Here is an 18,691-nt window from a genome sequence, read left to right as displayed (position 1 = left end):
GTCCTGAGTTATCATACATCTCAGGCCCGGACCCAGTAAAGCCATTCAGGGAAGGATCTAGCTAAACTACAAACTTCAAACACAGGATTTCGTAACGTTGGATATCATTTTTAAAGATAATTTGGTTTTATCAACTGGGTTGATAATGTGAATTGGCCACCGTAAAGAGATTCGAAAGCTGATGTTTCGAGTGTTAGCCCTTCGGATTCGCTCCGACGAAGGGCAAACGCTCGAAACGTCAGCTTTCGAATGTCTTTACGGTAGCCAATTCACATTATCAACCCAGTTGATAAAAACAAATTATCTTGTTATACTCCCCACCGACGCAGCACCACAGTTTCTTTAGAAACTTACTACGATTATCAGTTGAGTAAGGCACGAGGAAAGTTTGGTTACGAAGTTTGTTGTCACGGGCGACTTATCTCATTTCCGTTGGTAACAATATCAACAGCCGTTGGTCGCCTGTCGCGTCGCCTACAATTTCGCGCGCATTGCTGCAATGACGTCATAGGCGGACAAGTTGTCAATGAATACGGAGCCAGTTGCTCGTGACAACAACACGATTTTCACGTTAAAACTTGGTGACCAAACTTTCGTCCGCCTTACTCAACTGATAATCGTAGTACCCCGTCCTATCATTTTTTAGAGTTGTGAAATTTGCATTCAAATCGATCATACTGCACATTTTCTTGCGTTTCATATAGTAACTGCTGTATCAAAATATTGTATTATTACTGTGAAACTCAGAAAACCGTGAATACCAGAAATATTTAAGGATTATTATTGTGTACCTAGAAAAAGCCAATTAAGCGTGAGAAAACTAAACCGCAAACACCAGTAATAGGCCACGTTCGATATATCAATGTTCTAACCTGGCTCTAAGGCTTTCAGGACAAACTTCTATGTTTGCTGGTGTTTTCCTTGTATCCAAGTCCGATTTTGGGAATTGAAATATGGTTGGCCATTCGTCTCAAAATTACGACAGGGTTTACGCGGGTTTTTCTGCCGCGTATACTTGTTTACATACGTTACGTATGGGCTTTAAGCTCATATATACGACCGTTTAGATCGCGTATATACGCATTTTTAAAGGGCCACATATTTGCGTAAATTCAAGCGCCGGGATATGCGAAATAAATGCCCAAATATACGCGTCCTACAAGGACCCACATATACGCGTGCTAAAATGCGCGTATATGCGGGTCTCGTAAATTACGTCTTATATGCCAGCACGAAATGTGCCTTTTTAAAAGAATGGCTGTTCGTGTATGATAGGAATGAAAATTACTGTAACTAAAATTCGTCAATATGGCGGCAGTGGTGAAATGGCTTGTCTTGCTCTATCTGCTATTTAATGTTTGTTACTGCAGCTCCCCCAGTGACTGAACTTCTAGAAACAGTTATGCGTGTTTTGAATGACTGATCAAGATTTTATCCTCACGCTAATCGTAACATGGCAAAGAACTTGATCGTTGGTCGTGAAGTTGCTGTGGATTATGTTCACCGTTTAGGACAGAGGTGCCCAAGCGAATGCTGAGAGAATTCTGCCTCTTGAATTGCTGGTGAGACAAATTCAATACTTACTAGATAGATGGGGAATGTTTGCAGTTCAGTTTTGAACTTGAGTAATCTCAATCTACACAAAGCATAAGCAGTGGAAAATATTTTTATAGAGAAAAATTTATATTTGGGTTAACTTTTAATCCTGGGTTAGCGTTAACCGGCTTTCGAACAACCCGGCCCTGATGATTCGAGAAATAAGACTGACGTGGGTTTTCCAATTCTGGTATCAGTATCATGGTGGGTCATTAACGAAGTAGAAATAGCTATGTTCAGCGTCAGCGTGTAAGGGAAAGCTTTTTTCGAACTGACCCAGCAGGGTCTGATTTGAGGTGGTTCAATACCATCACAAGGCGTGTTGACAGCGTCAGGGGACCTAATTCTCTCTGGCACATTGATGGACTACACTGCCTTATCAGTTGGAGGTTTGTAATACATGGTGGTTTTGAGATGGCTTTAGACTTTAAGTTGTGCAACAAACAATTCTGCTGCGACTGGGATCGCTCTGTTCTTAGCTGCTGTGCAAAGTTATGGATTGCCCTCTAGAGTGTGTTCAGACGAAGGGGATGAAAATTTGGAGGTAGGAAGAGCTATGCTATGGCACAGGGGATTTGATAGGGGAAGCAAAATTGCTGGGTTGTCTGTACACAACCAGTAAATTGAGCGTCTCTGGAGAGAATCTTTATTGAAGTCGGTCAGTTCTACTACACTCTGTTCTACCAGATGGAAGAAAATGGCATCCTGGAATCGACCAGCATAATCGATCTGTTCTGTTTGTATTACATATTTCTTTCCAGGATTAACAACCAGTTAAACCTCCTAGTTGAGGCATGGAATAACCATGCTGTACGCACAACCAATATGGGTGAACGCAGTGATTTTACAAGATATATGTAATACTGGAAAACCTAGCTGTCAGGGACACATTTGATGATAACACCCAACCAGATGAATTATCTGGTGAAGACCCAATAGGACTTACAGTAAAATCACATTCTGGTTCCTAAAACTCCCCTTGAGGTATTGATATATCTTTGGCGGGACGACCCACTCTTCCATTAGAAGCTGATGCAGTTGGCAAAGCCCTAATGGGAGCACACTGAGGTGCATGAAACTGCTCGTCATGCAAACATTTCCCATCTAAGTAGTAAATATTGCATTTGTCTCACCAGCGACTCTAGAGACCGTATCCTCTCAGCGTTCGCCTTGGTACCTCTGTCCAATGAGTCACTAAAGGATTAGCCTGCGTAGCTTGGCGGTTGAGCAATTTTTAAAGCAATTTGAGCGCGAGCGCACAAAGCGACAAAGCCGCGAAGACGAGCAGGAACCCCCAGGCTCCTCGTGGCTACGCCGCATTTGGCGCTCGTTATCGCGGCTTCGCCGCTTTCTTAGCGCGTTCAAATTGCCTAAAAACCGCCAAGCTACGCAGGCCACTAAACGATGTACAGAGTAATCCACAGCAGCTTCACGACGATAAGCGTTAGGATAAAATCTTGATTAGTCATTCAAAACACGCATAACTGTTTCTAGAAGTTCATTCACTGGAGAGCTGCACAAACAAACATTAAGAGTCGTAGTCTATAAGATTTAAACTTTGGCCGGCCACCGTACCTCACCGATTTTGCTGAAATTTGGCATGCAATCTTGTTTTAGAGTCCTAACTACGAAATGGATGTTAAAAAGTTCCAATTCTTTTTACTTTGGAAAATATCGAGAAGGCCGATTTCGAGTGACCTTGGCGGCCCGCCAATATGGCGCATCGAAGGAGTTCTTGTTACTTCAATCCTGATTCTGCCATCGTAAGTTCTCGACAATTCTTGTAACAGACATAAAGAATTATCGTTCTTTGCCTTATTTATTAAAATAAATCCAGAAAATGATAAGTTTGAACGACCAACGGCCAAGAAGCACGAAGGTATATTTTCTTAGCTTTGAAAAGTTGTAAATTTACTTCACATTAGAAGGGTGATATCTCCGGTGTTATCTCGATTGAGAAGTAGCCAGTTACCCAGAGTGCAGCTTAGTTATGGCTAATTTGATTCCATCAATAAAAACTCGGGGGAGTTGAAACAGCGTAAACTGAAAAATTATATTATCAGTAGTAATTGGGCCTTTTCTGCGGAACAGCTTGTTGACCCAATATTAGTCGAGGAAGATAGAAAACGATTCCTGTCGCTTAAATAATGCAATTTCCATGTTTTCTTACTTATGTGATTCAAAGAGCTGTGTTTGAAAACAGGTTTCAAGATTGCGTGTGCGATTTTCAGCGAAAATTTTACACCGTTCACTTTGTTGTTGCACTCTGTAAACAGTCTACACTGACATTCCAAATTACAGATTTGAAATCACCCAAATGCGTGAACATGTACCGTTCAAGTGCTTATTCAGTTGATTATCTTTTTTAAAATTCCTCTTACTCTATTGGGATATTGAAATGACCTATCTTCTGGCATGAAAAATATGTTTGTTTCTACGCAGAACAATGAATGTCGATGAAATACGGCGAATGAATTTGTGACAAGCTCCTATGAAATGAACATCGTGAGGCGCGCTATATCACTAATTAAAATTTATTCATTTGGTCATCTGACATTGTGCAAATGCTATATCTAAGTTAATGAAACCGATTTTTAGGTTTAACTGTTACAGTAGTATCGAGTAGCACGTTTTAGAAGTATTTGTTGGTTGAACTGCAAGTTTATTTATAATATTAGTAACGATGATATGATACCGTAAAGTTGGTATGGAGATACGGTCAGTGTAAAATATAGGCTGCCGACTGTGGACTGCGGACTACGGACCGGGTGTAAAACACGCACTGTCAAGGTATAACTAACACGGCGTTATCTTTTAGAAGGATCTAAGTTGTTCAAACTTGATGGTTTATTAATGACCTAAGAAACGGTAAGATGATACTTTCCGTCTAGCTGTAAATCTACATTTTTTAATGGTTCGGAGTGGGGTGTAGGGGAGGGTCAAAATGTTGTTGTTGTTGTTGTTGTTTTATAGTGGTCAATGCGCGGCTTAGCTACACCTAGCTAGTTCACAGCTAGGCCGCGGATGTCCGTCTGCTCTGCAGTAAAATGTAACTACAGCGAAAGGTAACTCTTAATGAGGAAACAAAAATAAAGTTTTGCAAAACTCTAAGGCAAGTTGTTTTGCAAGTTATCGCAATGCAACTCTTATATCATGGGCTCACAGAAGACGTGGTTGAGTGGTAGCAGGAACACTCCGATACCATTGCGGTTAACGCACCAACAAACGCAGCTTTTCGTTTTCCTTGTTGAACAGGCACTTCCAGTTTAAACGAGCGACAAATTTCTCTTAGTTTACTGATTTTTAATTGACTTAGCCTCTGTGAAGTGACGAGGTCGCAAAGATTGTAATCATCGTACATGACTGGGTTCTTGGGCTGTATCTGCTCCCCTACATTTCGTAAGGTTGCCAGCGCTTCTTCAGCTGCTTCATAGTCTTGGTCGGAAACTGACTGGGCTTCTGAGTTTTCGCATTTTGCCCGCCGTGAAAAGAAACTTTGAATTTGCGAGGAGAACAAAACCTCTTCGTGTGAGAATTGTCTCTGACCATCAACATCTCGAGGAATTTTCATTTGTCTTGCCACTGTCACATAGTTTCCTGCAGTAAGTTGAAAACGCCTGCAAAGAGCATATACTTGTAATTAGGGAAATACCGTTAGAAACGTTATAGCGGGGTATATACCAAAAGCAAAACTAAAAACTTTGAGCAAGGCAGAATTGCGCAAAAAAGTCATGCACAGCGATCAGCCCAGGCAAAATTCCCTGTCGCATCAGAGAGTAGGTACGATCGAGAAAAAAGAAAAAAAAAGAAAAAGAAACGTGGTCACCGTCAGTGTAATAAGTCGTATCGTACTCTTCTGATGGTCCGCTCAGTTTGATTCTTCATGTCAACTATGCGAACGGCAGGATGTCCTTTCCCCAGACGAGGATTACCCACTCAAGAATATTCCGCTTCAAGTCACTTCCCAGCTTAGAACCCAGATTACCGGGCGCTAAGGATAAGTTGTATTTTCTAGGAACCGTCGATACAGCGGGTATAGAACATCAAATTATGGGGCGAAAATGTTTAGAATGAAATAGATAAGTAATTAGGATCAGTACCTGCTCTTGCCCAAAGAAGCTGAATTTCGCTTTTAAGCGAAGCATCGATAACGTTGAAACCTTTGAGATGTGGCCTTATATCTCTGGTACATTGTGAAAGCGATACGCACTCGCTTGATGCTATGCTTTGTCCGCAGCTGTCCGTAACAAACTTTGAAAACCCACATCTAACCATTGTTACGTCATCTTTGAGTCGATGAAAGCCATTCAGAACTGGAAATCGATGAGCAAATCAAAAGCACTGAAATAAAAATCAAGAAGCACAAGTTTACATTGAATCTCTACGAGCAATTCAGTTATCAAGTAATCAATTTGAGCTCAACTTTTGTTCTGTTACCCTTTTAAAAGCAAAAACGCTTCTGAGGTACGCTGAGGGTACGGGTAATATTGCTAAAGAAATAAAGATAGAAATAAAACAAAACCACTTACCTTAATTCAAACCACAGCAAGGAAAATTCTTCACCCTGTTCACGGTAGGATTGAGTGAATAAACTTAATTAGCGGATGCGCGCGCTGCAAGTTAGCGAACGGCAAAGGATGTTCATTTCACATCAACTTGTCGATCAGTCATCCTCGTGATGTCCACGACGTTCATCGTTCAGGCTTCAAATTCTACCGGGATACACAACTGTTTCAATTCACAATAGAAGCTAAGGTGGGTGATTTTTATATGCCATCTAGGGAAAGGGAAGTACAAAGGGGAGTTTAAGAGGACTTAATTTGAAACGTGACGTAATTTGCATATTTGTACTCAACAGTGATTGAAATTATGTCGGTCGGTATTTCCGCGATAGTTTGTAGCCACGTAATCTGGATACCATTGACCAGTTTTTTTTTTCGGTATTGGAATGAAAATTGAGTTCCTATGTTCTGGGTTATTTCCAAAATACTTTGATTTGGAAAAAAGAAATCGAGTGCGTGTTTATGAAGAATGTTTACAATTTAACAACAAAATGACCATGTCAGTTCAAGATTTCTTCAGAAATCACGTATCAACATTTTTTTTAACATGTCTTAAGACGTAGGGTATTTGTACCATATAAACGAGAAACATGGAAATAACTTTATTTAGACGACAGGAACAGTTTTTTTCATCTCTCTCAATTAACATCTGCCGTATTCCCTAAACAGACTGGTCCTCAGCAATGGCTGAACTGTTCAGACTGTCACTGGTGCTATAATTTTTTTATATCCACCGTTAAATTTCCCCTATTTTTTTTATTAAGGAAATCAATTATTCAATAAACAAGCTGTGTTCAGGGTAAATGGCTAGTTCTTAATCGAGATAACAATGGAGATATCAGGTTTCTAATTTGCAGTAAATTTGCGGCTATTAAAAGCGACGTAAACATAACTTCGAGCTTCTTGGCCGTTGGTCGTTCAAACTTATCATTTTCTGGATTTATGTTAATAAATAAGACAAAGAAGGATAGTTCTTTGTCTCTGTTACAAGAATTGTCGAGAACTTACGATGACAGGATCAGGATTGAAGTAACAAGAACTCCTTCGATCCGCCATATTGGCGACCGCCAAGGTCACTCGAAATCGGCCTTCTCGATATTTTCCAAAGTAAAAAGAATTGGAACTTTTTAACATCCATTTCGATGTTAGGACTCTTAAAGAAGCCTGCAAGCCAAATCTCAGCAAAATCGGCGAGGTACCGTGGCCGCGACCTTTTTACATAGCTCGAAAATAACTGAGTATGACTCTTAAATAGCAGATAGAGTAAGACAAGGCATTTTACCACTGCCGCCATATTGACGATTCCTAGTTAAAGTAATTTTCATTGCTGTCAAACACGAACAACCATTCTCTTAAAAGGCACATTTCGTGCTGGCATATAAGACGTAATTTGCGAGACCCGCATATACGCGCATTTTAGCACGCGTATATATGGGTCCTTGTAGGACGCGTATATTTGAGCATTTATTTCGCATATCCCCACGCTTGAATTTACGCAAATATGTGGCCCTTTAAAAATGTGTATATACGCGATCTAAATGGTCGTATATATGAGCTTGAAGCCCATACGTAACGTATGTAAACAAGTATACGAGGCAGAAAAACCCGCGTATACCCTGTCGTAATTTTGAAACGAATGGCCAACCATATTGAAACACAAAGGAAACTTAAAAAAACTATTTCAATTTGGACCTGAAAGCCTCGGATCGATGTGAGAATATTGATATATCGAACGTGGCCTGTTGGTTGTGGTTTTGAGGTTTTCTCGCCTGTCCTGAACTTGATAGTGATTGGTTCAGTACCAAATTAACTTTTTGGAATCAAATCCAAATGTTCAAGGTTTTCTGAGTTTCACAGTGATAAAAAAAGCGATTGCATAAATTTAAAATCCACTGTCCAAATTCCTGAGTCCTCACATTTCCAAATTTTATGGCGAGGCGACCATTTTCGGTCCGGGATCATTTATGACACAATCTGGGGATCATTTCCGGTCCTGGGATCATTTGCAGTAAAATTTGGGGATCATTTGCGGGGCCGTACAGTTTCCTTTCGCGCGCTCCTCGCCTACAGGATTTCGCGCCACTATTTTTTTTCTCGCGGTTTTCTTTCGCGTCACGCACGACGGACTAAGCGAAAGAGGGACTACGAGCTCTCCTTTTGTAAAGATCACGTGACGCGAGATTCCCGGAAAACACGGGATCGAGGGAAAATTCCCATCTCACACCATATAAAGGTTTATTTTACAGCGGTTATCAATCACACCCGACCTTCAGCGCGAAAAAAGCCCGGGGGGGGGGAGGACTCCCATATGGAATGGACGGGGATGCTCGTCGTCTCGCTTAGGGGTGTAAATTTCGGATTTTGGTCTCGCTTAGGGTGTTCTGGGCAAAATGTCATTATTTTTAGCCGTCAAGGTCTCGTTAAGGGTTGCACGCGAAGAAATAACAAAAGAGAAAGAATTTTGATTCTTTATATTTAATCAATTCATATAAACAAATTCGCCATCATTAAAAGTCACTGTACTTTTTATTTGTCTGTTTTATAAACTGGTCTCTTTTAGGGGTCTGCATAAGCTTCGGCCACGCCCAGATTGGTCTCTTTTAGGGGTTAAATTCAAAATTTTCGACGAGCATCCCCGTCCACTCCATATGGGAGTCCCCTCCCCCGGGGAAAAAAGTCTAGACAAAACCTAAGTTTTGGTGGACGTCAAGCATCTCCGCCTCCTTGCCGACCGTATGCAAAATTTAACTGAAAGTGAAACCCTGCAGCGGTCCACTCGTAAAAATTATCACGGCTAGCTCACTAACTACATCCTTGAAATCTATGAGTGAAAACGTTTGTCGGGTTTTTCAACGGCCATTCGCATGCATGAATGACCCCGAGAGCAAGTAAATCTATACGCAAAGAAATTATTTCTGCACGTATTTTTCTTGGGGCTACGGACTGAACAATACTTAATTCTATAGAACTGATAACTTATTACCTTACAAAATTATATACGTTGAAGTCTTGTTCAGTCCGTAGCCCCAAGACAAATACGTGCAGAAATAATTTGTTTGCGCGTAGATTTGCTTGCTCTCGGGGTCATTCATGCATGCGAATGGCCGTTGAGAAACCCGACCTGCCCGTCTTCAGTTATGAATTTCAAGGAATATTTACTGTCAATGTATTTAGTGCGCTAGCCCTACATACCGAAAGTAAAATGATACTTTTTACGAGTGGACCGCTGTAAGGTTTCACTTTTTCGGGTAAATTTTGCATACCGTCGGCAAGGAAGCGGAGATGATTGACGTCCACCAAAACTTCTTTTGCGCTGGAGGTTGCGTGTGATTGATAACCGCTGTAATCATTTATCGTCACATCTTTAGAACAGAACGCCGAGGCATTCGCGTTTGCTGTGTAGAGGTCGAAGTCTGTCTAAATCTTCAACATGGGGGTAAGTAGTCCATAAAATTGCCAGATTTTACCAATTTTTTTTTTGCCGAAAACAGTTGTTCAGCTATTTTTGAAGTGTTAAATTTCTGGGTATTTATATGGCCGATTTTGTGACACTTGTAATTGGTTTGCTTCTTACTCGTCTACTTCATTTGTAAAGCACAATTTAAGGCTCTTGTCTGGGTGTTTTGCCATCAGTGATGGAAAGCCTTACATTAGAAGTATTTCTGATCAATGCATGGAATCGAAATCGTTCTGCCCGTGTGTCAAACAGTTACTTGAACTCAGTGAAACACAACTCCCGTCTTCTCGCCTCCCAGAAACGGAAATGCGTGGCGTCCATGTTGGTTGGAAAATTTTCGGTTTCTCCCGAAAAACTGATCCATTTTAAAATGAGCGGCAATTGCAAGATACGAAAATTGAAAAAAAGTAACTAATTTCTCTTTTTAAGCGATGACGTAGTCAGAGCTTATATGTTGGCACGCATCGCATTCTTTAGGATAGGCAGCGTAGAGCTTTTGTCGCGCTGCGCTTAAGTCGCGCACGATTCGCCGCTGTGTGGAGGAGAAATACAGTCTGGGAGGTAGTAAATAAGCACTGTGTGAGCATTGTATGAGCACTGAAATATCTGAACTGAACTTATGTGTGCGGGAGACGCGATAGGTCAAGGTTCTACATTAAATTTACGTATTGGTGAGCTTTGTTTAGGGCTGAACTTAACATGTTTGTGGGCGGAAATATCTGTGAAATTGAACTAGAATTGAAGAAAAACATTGAAGAAGTTCGCTGTGAAAGCAGTTGAATTAGCAGAAAGCAATGGAGAATAGTGTACGTAACGAAAAGGTGAACTAGCTGAAGGTTTTTTCTTGATCAGAATTGGTTAATGTAGCTTGGATTATGGTGTCTTAATAGGAACAGAGCGGCATATCTGAACTGAACTTATGTGTATGGGAGACACGATAGGTCACGGTTCTACATTAAATTTACGTATTGGTAGCGTTGTTTGGGGTTGAAGTAAGTATATCTGGGCTGAAATAGTGGTGAAATTGTACTAGAAGAAGAGCATTGTGTGTGTGGGACACGCGATAGGTCAAGGGTCTACATTAAATTTACGTATTGGTGAGCTTTGTTTAGGGCTGAACTAAACATATTTGTGGGCTGAAATATTTGTGAAATTGAACTAGAATTGAAGAAAAGCATTAAAGAAGTTCGCTGTGAAAGCAGTTGAGATAGCAGAAAGCAATTGAGAATAGTATACGTAACGAAAAGATGAGCTAGCTCAAGTTTTTTTCTTGATCAGAATTGGTTAATGTAGCTTGGATTATGGTGTCTTCAGTAGAAACAGAGTGGCAGTTGGGTTACACAACATTTATATTTGAAACCAGTTGAGATAGCAGGAAGCAATGGGGAATAGTGTAACGAAAAGGTGAGCTAGCTGAAGGTTTTGCTTTGATCAGAATTGGTTAATGTAGCTTAGATTATGGTCTCTTCAAAGGAGAAGGTCACTCCAAAAACCGCGTATTTTTTTCCATCACCAATAAAAAGTTTACATTGGGTAGTTCCAGAAAATATCCATACCCCCCCACAGAAGGGATTTTTCCTATGACCCCCCCTCCCCTCTGGATTTTCCAAAATCGGCTCACAAAATGGACCCCCTCCCCTCCGGAAATTCCATTTTTGTTGCACACCCCCCTGGAAATATTATCATTCCTTGTGGAAACCAAAAATAAGCTATTTTTTTTAGTGCAAGATACCAAATTTTGATCCTTACCTTTTTTCCGAAAAATTTGGTGGATACTGTGACCAACATATCACCAGAAGGTATGGCGATTACCTCAAGTATGCACATCGCAGAATTTGCGATATGAAAATTATAGATTTAGTACCGTCAATTCGGCTTCATAATTCTGATAAAACAGCAGTTACTAAAAAAGTTCATTTCCAAGACCATTGAGAGAGAAATGCTTAAAAAGAAAAGGCTTTACACCGCACCAGTTTAAAGCACAACAATAAAATCAAAACAACATAATTTTCAGTGCATGTTTTGTATCAAATTTTGGCGGATCAAATCATTGTAAGTATATTTCTGAAAGATTCAATTTTATTTGGAAGCTGGAAAATCAGATCTTTCCTGGCCTTTAACAAAGATCTTACTGTTTGTAACCTTTCCAATGAGTTAAGGTTTCTTAGCCGTTCTTTTGTAGTGTCCCTCGCAGCTGTGCTGTTATTTGGGTTGTCATGTTGCAGTGCCAAATATTTTTCTTACGCAACCCTTTGCTCTTGATCTTGCTCTATGAGTTGCATGAGCGACGAGAAAAGTAATTCTTCGATTTGCTGGGGAAGTACACCACAATATTGTCACAGTGAATATTCATAACTCTGGCAGCAACTTCAAGCAAATGTTTGCCACAGGTTTTTATCATGCGTGTACCGAAAAACACACTTCGTTTGGTGTAAACACAATATATATCAGCAACGGCTAATTGAGACCATGAGATAAACACTGCTTTGGTCTGCTTTATATTTTTAACTATCAGTTCTGCAGTAGGATTAAAAGAATTCAGATCATACTAGTGATATATTTTTGCTTTATTAATAAATAGCACATGACATTCAGAGGAGAGCAACTCCATTTGCTACACATCCGAGGTGTCATGCATGAGTGATCACAACAACAGACTGCGCCAAAAATACCTTCCAATTTTAATTAAAGCCGTTCATTCGGCCCATGAGAGAGGAGCAGTTTTCAGGCATAATTCACGAGCCTTTTTTGCGTTTTTATCATGTAAAAAATTGAAAACTTTTCCGGTTCAGATCCTGTTGAAGCCCCCTCCACTCAGTGATGACGTATCTCACTAGCAGAGGCAACGTTCCAGGTCCCTTTTTCCTGTTCCAGAATGGGCGGCCTCTTTCACGTGCTTGGCTCACGGACTGGCTTCGGCAGATCCTGGCCCCCGCGAACATTCCAGGCAACTTCTCTAGCCACAGTTTCCGCATTGGGACTGCCACTGTGGCGGTACGCAATGGAGTTCCTGATCACCTAATACAAGCCTTAGACCGCTGGTCAAGCTCCGCCTATCAGCTTTACATCAGGACCCTGTCAGAGTCTTTAGCAGCCCTCTCCACTAAGCTGGTGTCTTCCCAGTGGCCATCAATCTCCCACTAGGGCTGCGTCCACTTCCGCTGGCTGTGGACTACCAGATCATCAGGCTATTGTCAGGCCATTTGCCCAGCAGCACAGCGAACTTGCCCCATAGCCAGATACCCTTTGGGTTCCTGTGCCATTTTGCTCAACAGTGGCTTAGGCTTTGCTGGTCACCCACTTCGCCTCTTAATGCCTGTGTCTTGCCTCTGCTTCAGAGCGCCTTCAGCTTCTCGTACCTGCAGTATCAGGTGGACGTCAGCATGGTCAGGTGTTTGCTGCTCCTTTTTTCACTTTATCTGTGTGGGGCTAGGTGCTTGGGGTCTATTTGGGGATTGGAGGTTCCAGGTCACCCTGTTCTCGGGTCCCTCCGTTCTCCAAGCACCTAGAGAAAGGTTTCCTTTGGGTGGTTCCCGCTTCCAGGGTTGCCATGGATACCTCCCCTTATGCTTACGGCTTCTGCTCCCTGCTAACCTTTCAGGCACCAGTTCCCAAGCTCATCTATTTGTGATGAGTTTAAATGTGGCTAAATATGATTTAGGCAAAGTTAGACTCAAACCAGTGCAGTCAGCGGTTTCCCCTTTTAGAGTATGTAACTTGCGGGGCGGCCCTTTGGAGATTTGCAGGGCTGTTGTGTCACATTGCATTGTATGTACTGTGCTGCCAGCTGATCGTTGCGGATCGTTTGCTTTGTATTTTGGCGAATCTTTGCAGATTCTCGCCCCTTCCCATCCCTCCCTCTTGGTTGCTGGTCTCTAGGTAAGTATGGGTCAGGTAAGTTGTTTCCACCGATTCATTCAGTGTGACGGTGCCAGTTAGCGGCTGCTTTGGGGGTGGTTCCCGCTTCCAGGGTTGCCATGGATACCTCCCCTTCCACTTACAGCTTCTGCTCCCTGCTAACCTTTCAGGCACCAGTTCCTAAGCTCATCTATTTGTGATGAGTTTAATGGCAAACAATTTCACTTGACAAGCAAACAACTTAAAACGGGTGTCAAACAAGTTTTTTCCCTTTGTCTTTGGCTTTTATGCGGAAATATTGAAGCAGCAAGTCGTTTATTTATCTAATTTCTGCTGATTTATATTGCACATGGCTCGCTTAAAAATATGTTTGTCTCCAGAACTATAATTGTTACTGTACTGTTTTCCTCGTTCAAGAATCATTGTTAATGAGATAAGAGGTCTGTTATCTACCAATTCCGAATTTCTGCAAATTCAATGTTGATGCACTCTGTCAGTTCAAACGTTATTTTTCATGCCTGCGATGACAGCTTAAAAATGCGACGAAATCTTCCAGCTGAAACGATACAGATAGTAGTGACAGAAGTACCTGGTCAAGTGCGACAGACATATTTTTAATCAGTCACGATTAACTTGTCTACTTTCCACAACATGCGCTTCGATCACCAGCCGCTACTCGGGAAAATGATGGGACTCTAGGCTGTAGCGGCGACAGAATATTGAGCCTAACCAGCACAGAAAGTTTCATTTTGCACTTTTAATTATATAGCGGTCAGTTAATCCAGTATTGTAAGCACAGCTATTATCCTTTAATTTCTGGCAACTGCCCAATTTGGGATTTAATTTGGACAGTTTTCAATAAGGACTTGAGTAAAAATGCAGAAACTGTCCAATTTGGGAAAAAATAGGACAGTTTGTCTCAGCCAATGAATTAAGCTATTAACCTTCTGAAGATTATCGAAGGCCACATGTAACCTTCCGAAGATCTCTGAAGATCACCCGAACACTCCCGAAGATTTCTGAAGATTTCCCAAACACTTCCGAAGGTTTCCGAAGATCACCCGAACAATTCCAAAGATTTCTGAAGATCACCCGAACACTTACGAAGATTTCCGAATATCACCCGAACATCTCCGAAGATTTCCAAAGATCACTTTAGTATTTCCGAAGATCGCCCGAACACTTCTGAAGATTTCTGAAGATCACCCGAACACTTCCCAGGATTTCCGAAGACTTGTGACAATCTCCGGCGATTTCTGAAGATCACCAGATATTTTCGAAGCTTTCCCAAGTTTCGGAAGATCGAGGGCCCAGTCTGTTTTTCTTCAGTTAATGTAGTTTTCCTTGCAAAGCTGCATTACCTCACGAGCTATATAATTAATAAGTAACAGGACTACATGCTTGCCCAATTTGGAAATAATTGGATTAAAAAAATTCCTCTGACAGCCAAATTGGACTTGTCTGCGGCCTCGTCCAATTTTTGGCTGTTGTCGGAATTTTTTTCATCCAATTATTTCCAAATTGGACAGCATGTAGTCCTATTACATATACAAATTAGCAAGATTTATTTTTTGCGTTTGCGACTCGAGAAGTAAAATGCAAACGACGAAACTTTACGTACAACTGTATGAAAATTAAGACCAGTCTGGGAAAAAAAAAATCATTGAGACAACCCCCCTCCCCCGCTCCGGAAATTCCTGGGCCTTTGAGTCCCCCCACCCCCCCCGGAATTTCCAATCCCTTCCGTGGGAGGGGTATTGATATTTTCTGGAACTACACATTGAGTTGAGTTACTCACCGTTGTTTTAGCTTCTGAAGTTGACGCGATCCCAATGAGAAAGAAGTGAAAAGTTCCACACTGGGAGCCACCATTTTGAAAGGATCTTGAAGGCCAGGCCACATATCCGTGATGTCATTATGTCCGAATCACCAGCACAGGTTTTTTTAGTCGCCAAAAATTTTCGACCCCTCGAGTCTGCTGCTTTTTTTCTATAACAACTGGGAAAATGGCTAAATGAAATTCTTTTCTTCATTTACCAGTATTTAATTCATTATGAATTAAACAGTAAATTAAACAGTATTTAATTCAGCTTTAATTCATTATGTTTCACAGACTGGCGCTAGGTTTTTCATGTTTTCGTGTTCATTGATGCATAGCGACTGCATGCAGTTTTTGGAAGTGATTTATTAAATTTCTTAGGGTACCGTGGGAACTTTAAATGCCCGGTTGATTTCTTTAGAATTGCAAGTCAGACTAACCTGCTACAGTTTTCTTTTATCGAAAAAGTATTTTTTCAATTTATAAATCTCTTGTGTGAGCTGAAAAATCAGAGCGTATTTAATCATCGGCCTTGACAGCCAGGGATGAGCTAAAATACTTACAAATTTTTAAATGCTGTCTAATCTGATTTTAAATACAACGGAAGAAGTAGTTAATTGTACATCAGTCCTATCTATATATCGGCAATTACTGATAACAAGTCCTGCTATAGCGAAATCCAATATCCGCATGTAAATAAAATTTTGTTTTAAATCTGTTACAATTTGTTTTCAATTTTATCAAAACAATTCATCATTAATTAAGGGCAGGTTTTTTTCATTTACATTATATTTAGGAATTGCAGTTGCTAATGAAAGCAGTGCTACGGTAAAAAATGAAGCTTTAATTTTACTGCATGCTTTGTCAAGTAACGAGGCGAGTAAACACGACACATGCGATGCGGATAAACACACTAGCAGAGTCGATTTTCCTTCAGCTTGTTTACGCATGTAAAAGTTGTACATATGTTTTTCTTCTTTCCAAAATCTATTACATATACTTTGCTTTCCAACAATACAAATTGCAGTTCTCACAAAATATCTTAGGTAATGATAAGGAATGTTGTCAATTTCACATTTCACGTCAAAGGCGTTGATTTCACTTCGCATCTTACATGTAAAGCCACTGTGTATTTCACAAGAGTCCACGTAGTCCATAAGTGTATAGAAACCTAGGCAAACACGTACAAGCACGAGCAAAAAGTACCCAAATTTTATAATTAAAAGCACAGACTTGTGAGGTGGAAAGCATTTGCCTGATTTAAACACACCATTGAAAGCTCATCAGTTTCTGTGATACCAGAACTCCCTCCGCATTGAACCGCCAGTAAAATAAAAATGGAGACAAATCAGACAAACATGGAGACAAACTGGGGATTTATTTAAGCCACCAGTTCAATTCTGAGAGCAATTTACCAGAAAAATATACTTTCTCTTCCACTAACTGCGTCCATTGCAATTGTACTGCAAAATGTACCTTCCATCTTGGTGACCTACTCCGGCTGTTCTCGGAAACAAACACATTCTCTTTGTGTTGGAATGGTGCACATCTCTCACAAGTACACCACAGAGCCCACCACTGAGCATTTCCAACCGATCGTTCCATTCAACTTGATTATTATCATCACCGGAATCACTAGCACGTTCTGTCTTCAAGAGCAGCCATACTAAAGCTCAAAAAAAAAAACAAACACATTCTTGGACAGAATTATGTCGCGGATATGCAGCCTGGCCTTCAAAATCCTTTCAAAATGGCGGCTCCTGGTGTCAAACTTTTCACTTCTTTTTCATTGGGATCACATCCACTTCAGAAGCTAAAACAACAGCGAGTAAGTCAACTCAGTGTGAACTTTTTATTGGTGATGGAAAAAATACACTGTTTTTGGAGTGACCTTCTCCTTTAATGGAAAACAGAGCAGCCGTTGGGTTACACAACATTTACATGAAAGCCAAAGAATACTCAAGTCATGTGAGAGGGAAGTTCTGGTTTATGCTATTGTTTATATTTTACCTGGAGGCAATGCAATGTATCTTTCAACTTTAAAGAAAGGAATTTGCTGAAGAACTAATCCTTTTCAGGGTTCCAGATAATTTTTCAGTGCAGGGTGTCAATAAGGAATTCCAACTGGTCAATTCCCACTGCTCCCACCAATCATTAGAAATTTTCTATCAATTTGTTGGGTCATGTAGCTGACCTTTTCGGGTTTTTGACCCAAGACCCCCACTTATCTGGAACACTGCTTTTGCTGTAATGAAAACAGCTTATAACTGTCATGCATGATAAGAGCGCAAATTAGGTTTGGTTTGTGAAAAACAACCAGAAGAGTGTGGAAGACGTGATTTAACCACAGGATTTTCAGCTGAAAACCATTCACAATGGAAAACAGGTTATTTTTGTAATAAAACAGAAGGTTTACAGTAGTGATAATGAATTCAAGTTACAATTTATTTGCAGTTTTTGGTTTTTTGTAAAGCTTTACAAATGTGGTATTTTAAATTTTCTCTCAACGGAAGAGTGATTGTGATTTTAAAATCAATAGATAATGGTTTTGTCAGTGGTAAATCAATAGGAAGGTTCATTAAAAACAGGTATAAGGTTAAAACAACAAGTTAATTTCCGGTGAGGTAATTAGCGTTGCCAAATGTCTGTAATTTCAAGATAAGGTGTTCATTTCAGAGAGAAGTGGTGAAAATACTGTTTGTTGTTTTCAAGTCTGCGTATGTTGTTGATGTACTTTAAACAACACGTTTCACTTTATCGGCAGAGATGCAAATTTATTCATTTCTTTGCAGCCTTTAGGATCAGCAGAAAGAGTTTATTCGCCATCTTTAGTTTCAGGGAACTAGGAACTTATCCTTTGTGGCTGCCTTTTGCAGTTTGTAGGATCTGTGGAGTGTCTTTAATTTCAGCGTTTAAAAGAAGATTGTTATTGTGGATTGTGCTTTATGCAATATCGGATAAATTTGTGCTCACTGGCAAACTGATAATACAAACACATCATCTATACATACAACTTTAGATCTACAAGAAAGTTGCACACGCGATAGGTCAAGGGTCAACAATAAATCTACGTATTGGTGAGCGCTGTTTAGCCTGGACTATTTGCTGCCTTAAGGTGAATTCAGTTGAATGAGCACTGTCAGAGCAGTGTATGAGCACTGAAATATCTGAACTTATCTGTGAAATGTGAAATAAACTGTATTGGTGAAAGTCTGGATCTGCCACTGGATTTCTCTTGGGGACATCTATCACAATATTCTTTTACATCATTTTATTTCATAAAAATTTTGAAGTCTCACTGCCGGTCATTTCGAAAAGTAAACAAAAGGGAAAAAGGTGAATTGCATTGTTCAGTTCAAAGAGGAACGATTGAACAAAGGGAACAAGTAAGCTTGGACT

At 40.5% G+C, this 18,691-nt stretch overlaps 1 protein-coding gene across 1 annotated transcript; it reads right to left on the bottom strand.

The window, feature by feature from the left end:
* Positions 1 to 4,210: 4,210 nt before the first annotated feature.
* On the bottom strand, positions 4,211 to 6,552 carry LOC145493380 (uncharacterized). Its single transcript, XM_081472841.1, has 3 exons — positions 6,126 to 6,552; positions 5,697 to 5,937; positions 4,211 to 5,213 (listed from the first exon to the last, which is right to left on the bottom strand). The coding sequence occupies exon 3, from the start codon at positions 5,165 to 5,167 to the stop codon at positions 4,748 to 4,750; it is 420 nt and encodes a 139-aa protein (XP_081328967.1). The 5' UTR covers positions 5,168 to 5,213; positions 5,697 to 5,937; positions 6,126 to 6,552; the 3' UTR covers positions 4,211 to 4,747.
* Between the last annotated feature and the right edge of the window lie 12,139 nt (positions 6,553 to 18,691).

The sequence above is a fragment of the Orbicella franksi genome, chromosome 7 (genome assembly GCF_964199315.1).
Source record: "Orbicella franksi chromosome 7, jaOrbFran1.1, whole genome shotgun sequence".
NCBI classification, from domain to species: domain Eukaryota; kingdom Metazoa; phylum Cnidaria; class Anthozoa; order Scleractinia; family Merulinidae; genus Orbicella; species Orbicella franksi.
Note: the sequence above shows the minus strand (reverse complement) of the source record. Positions and strands in the feature narration are given on the sequence as shown.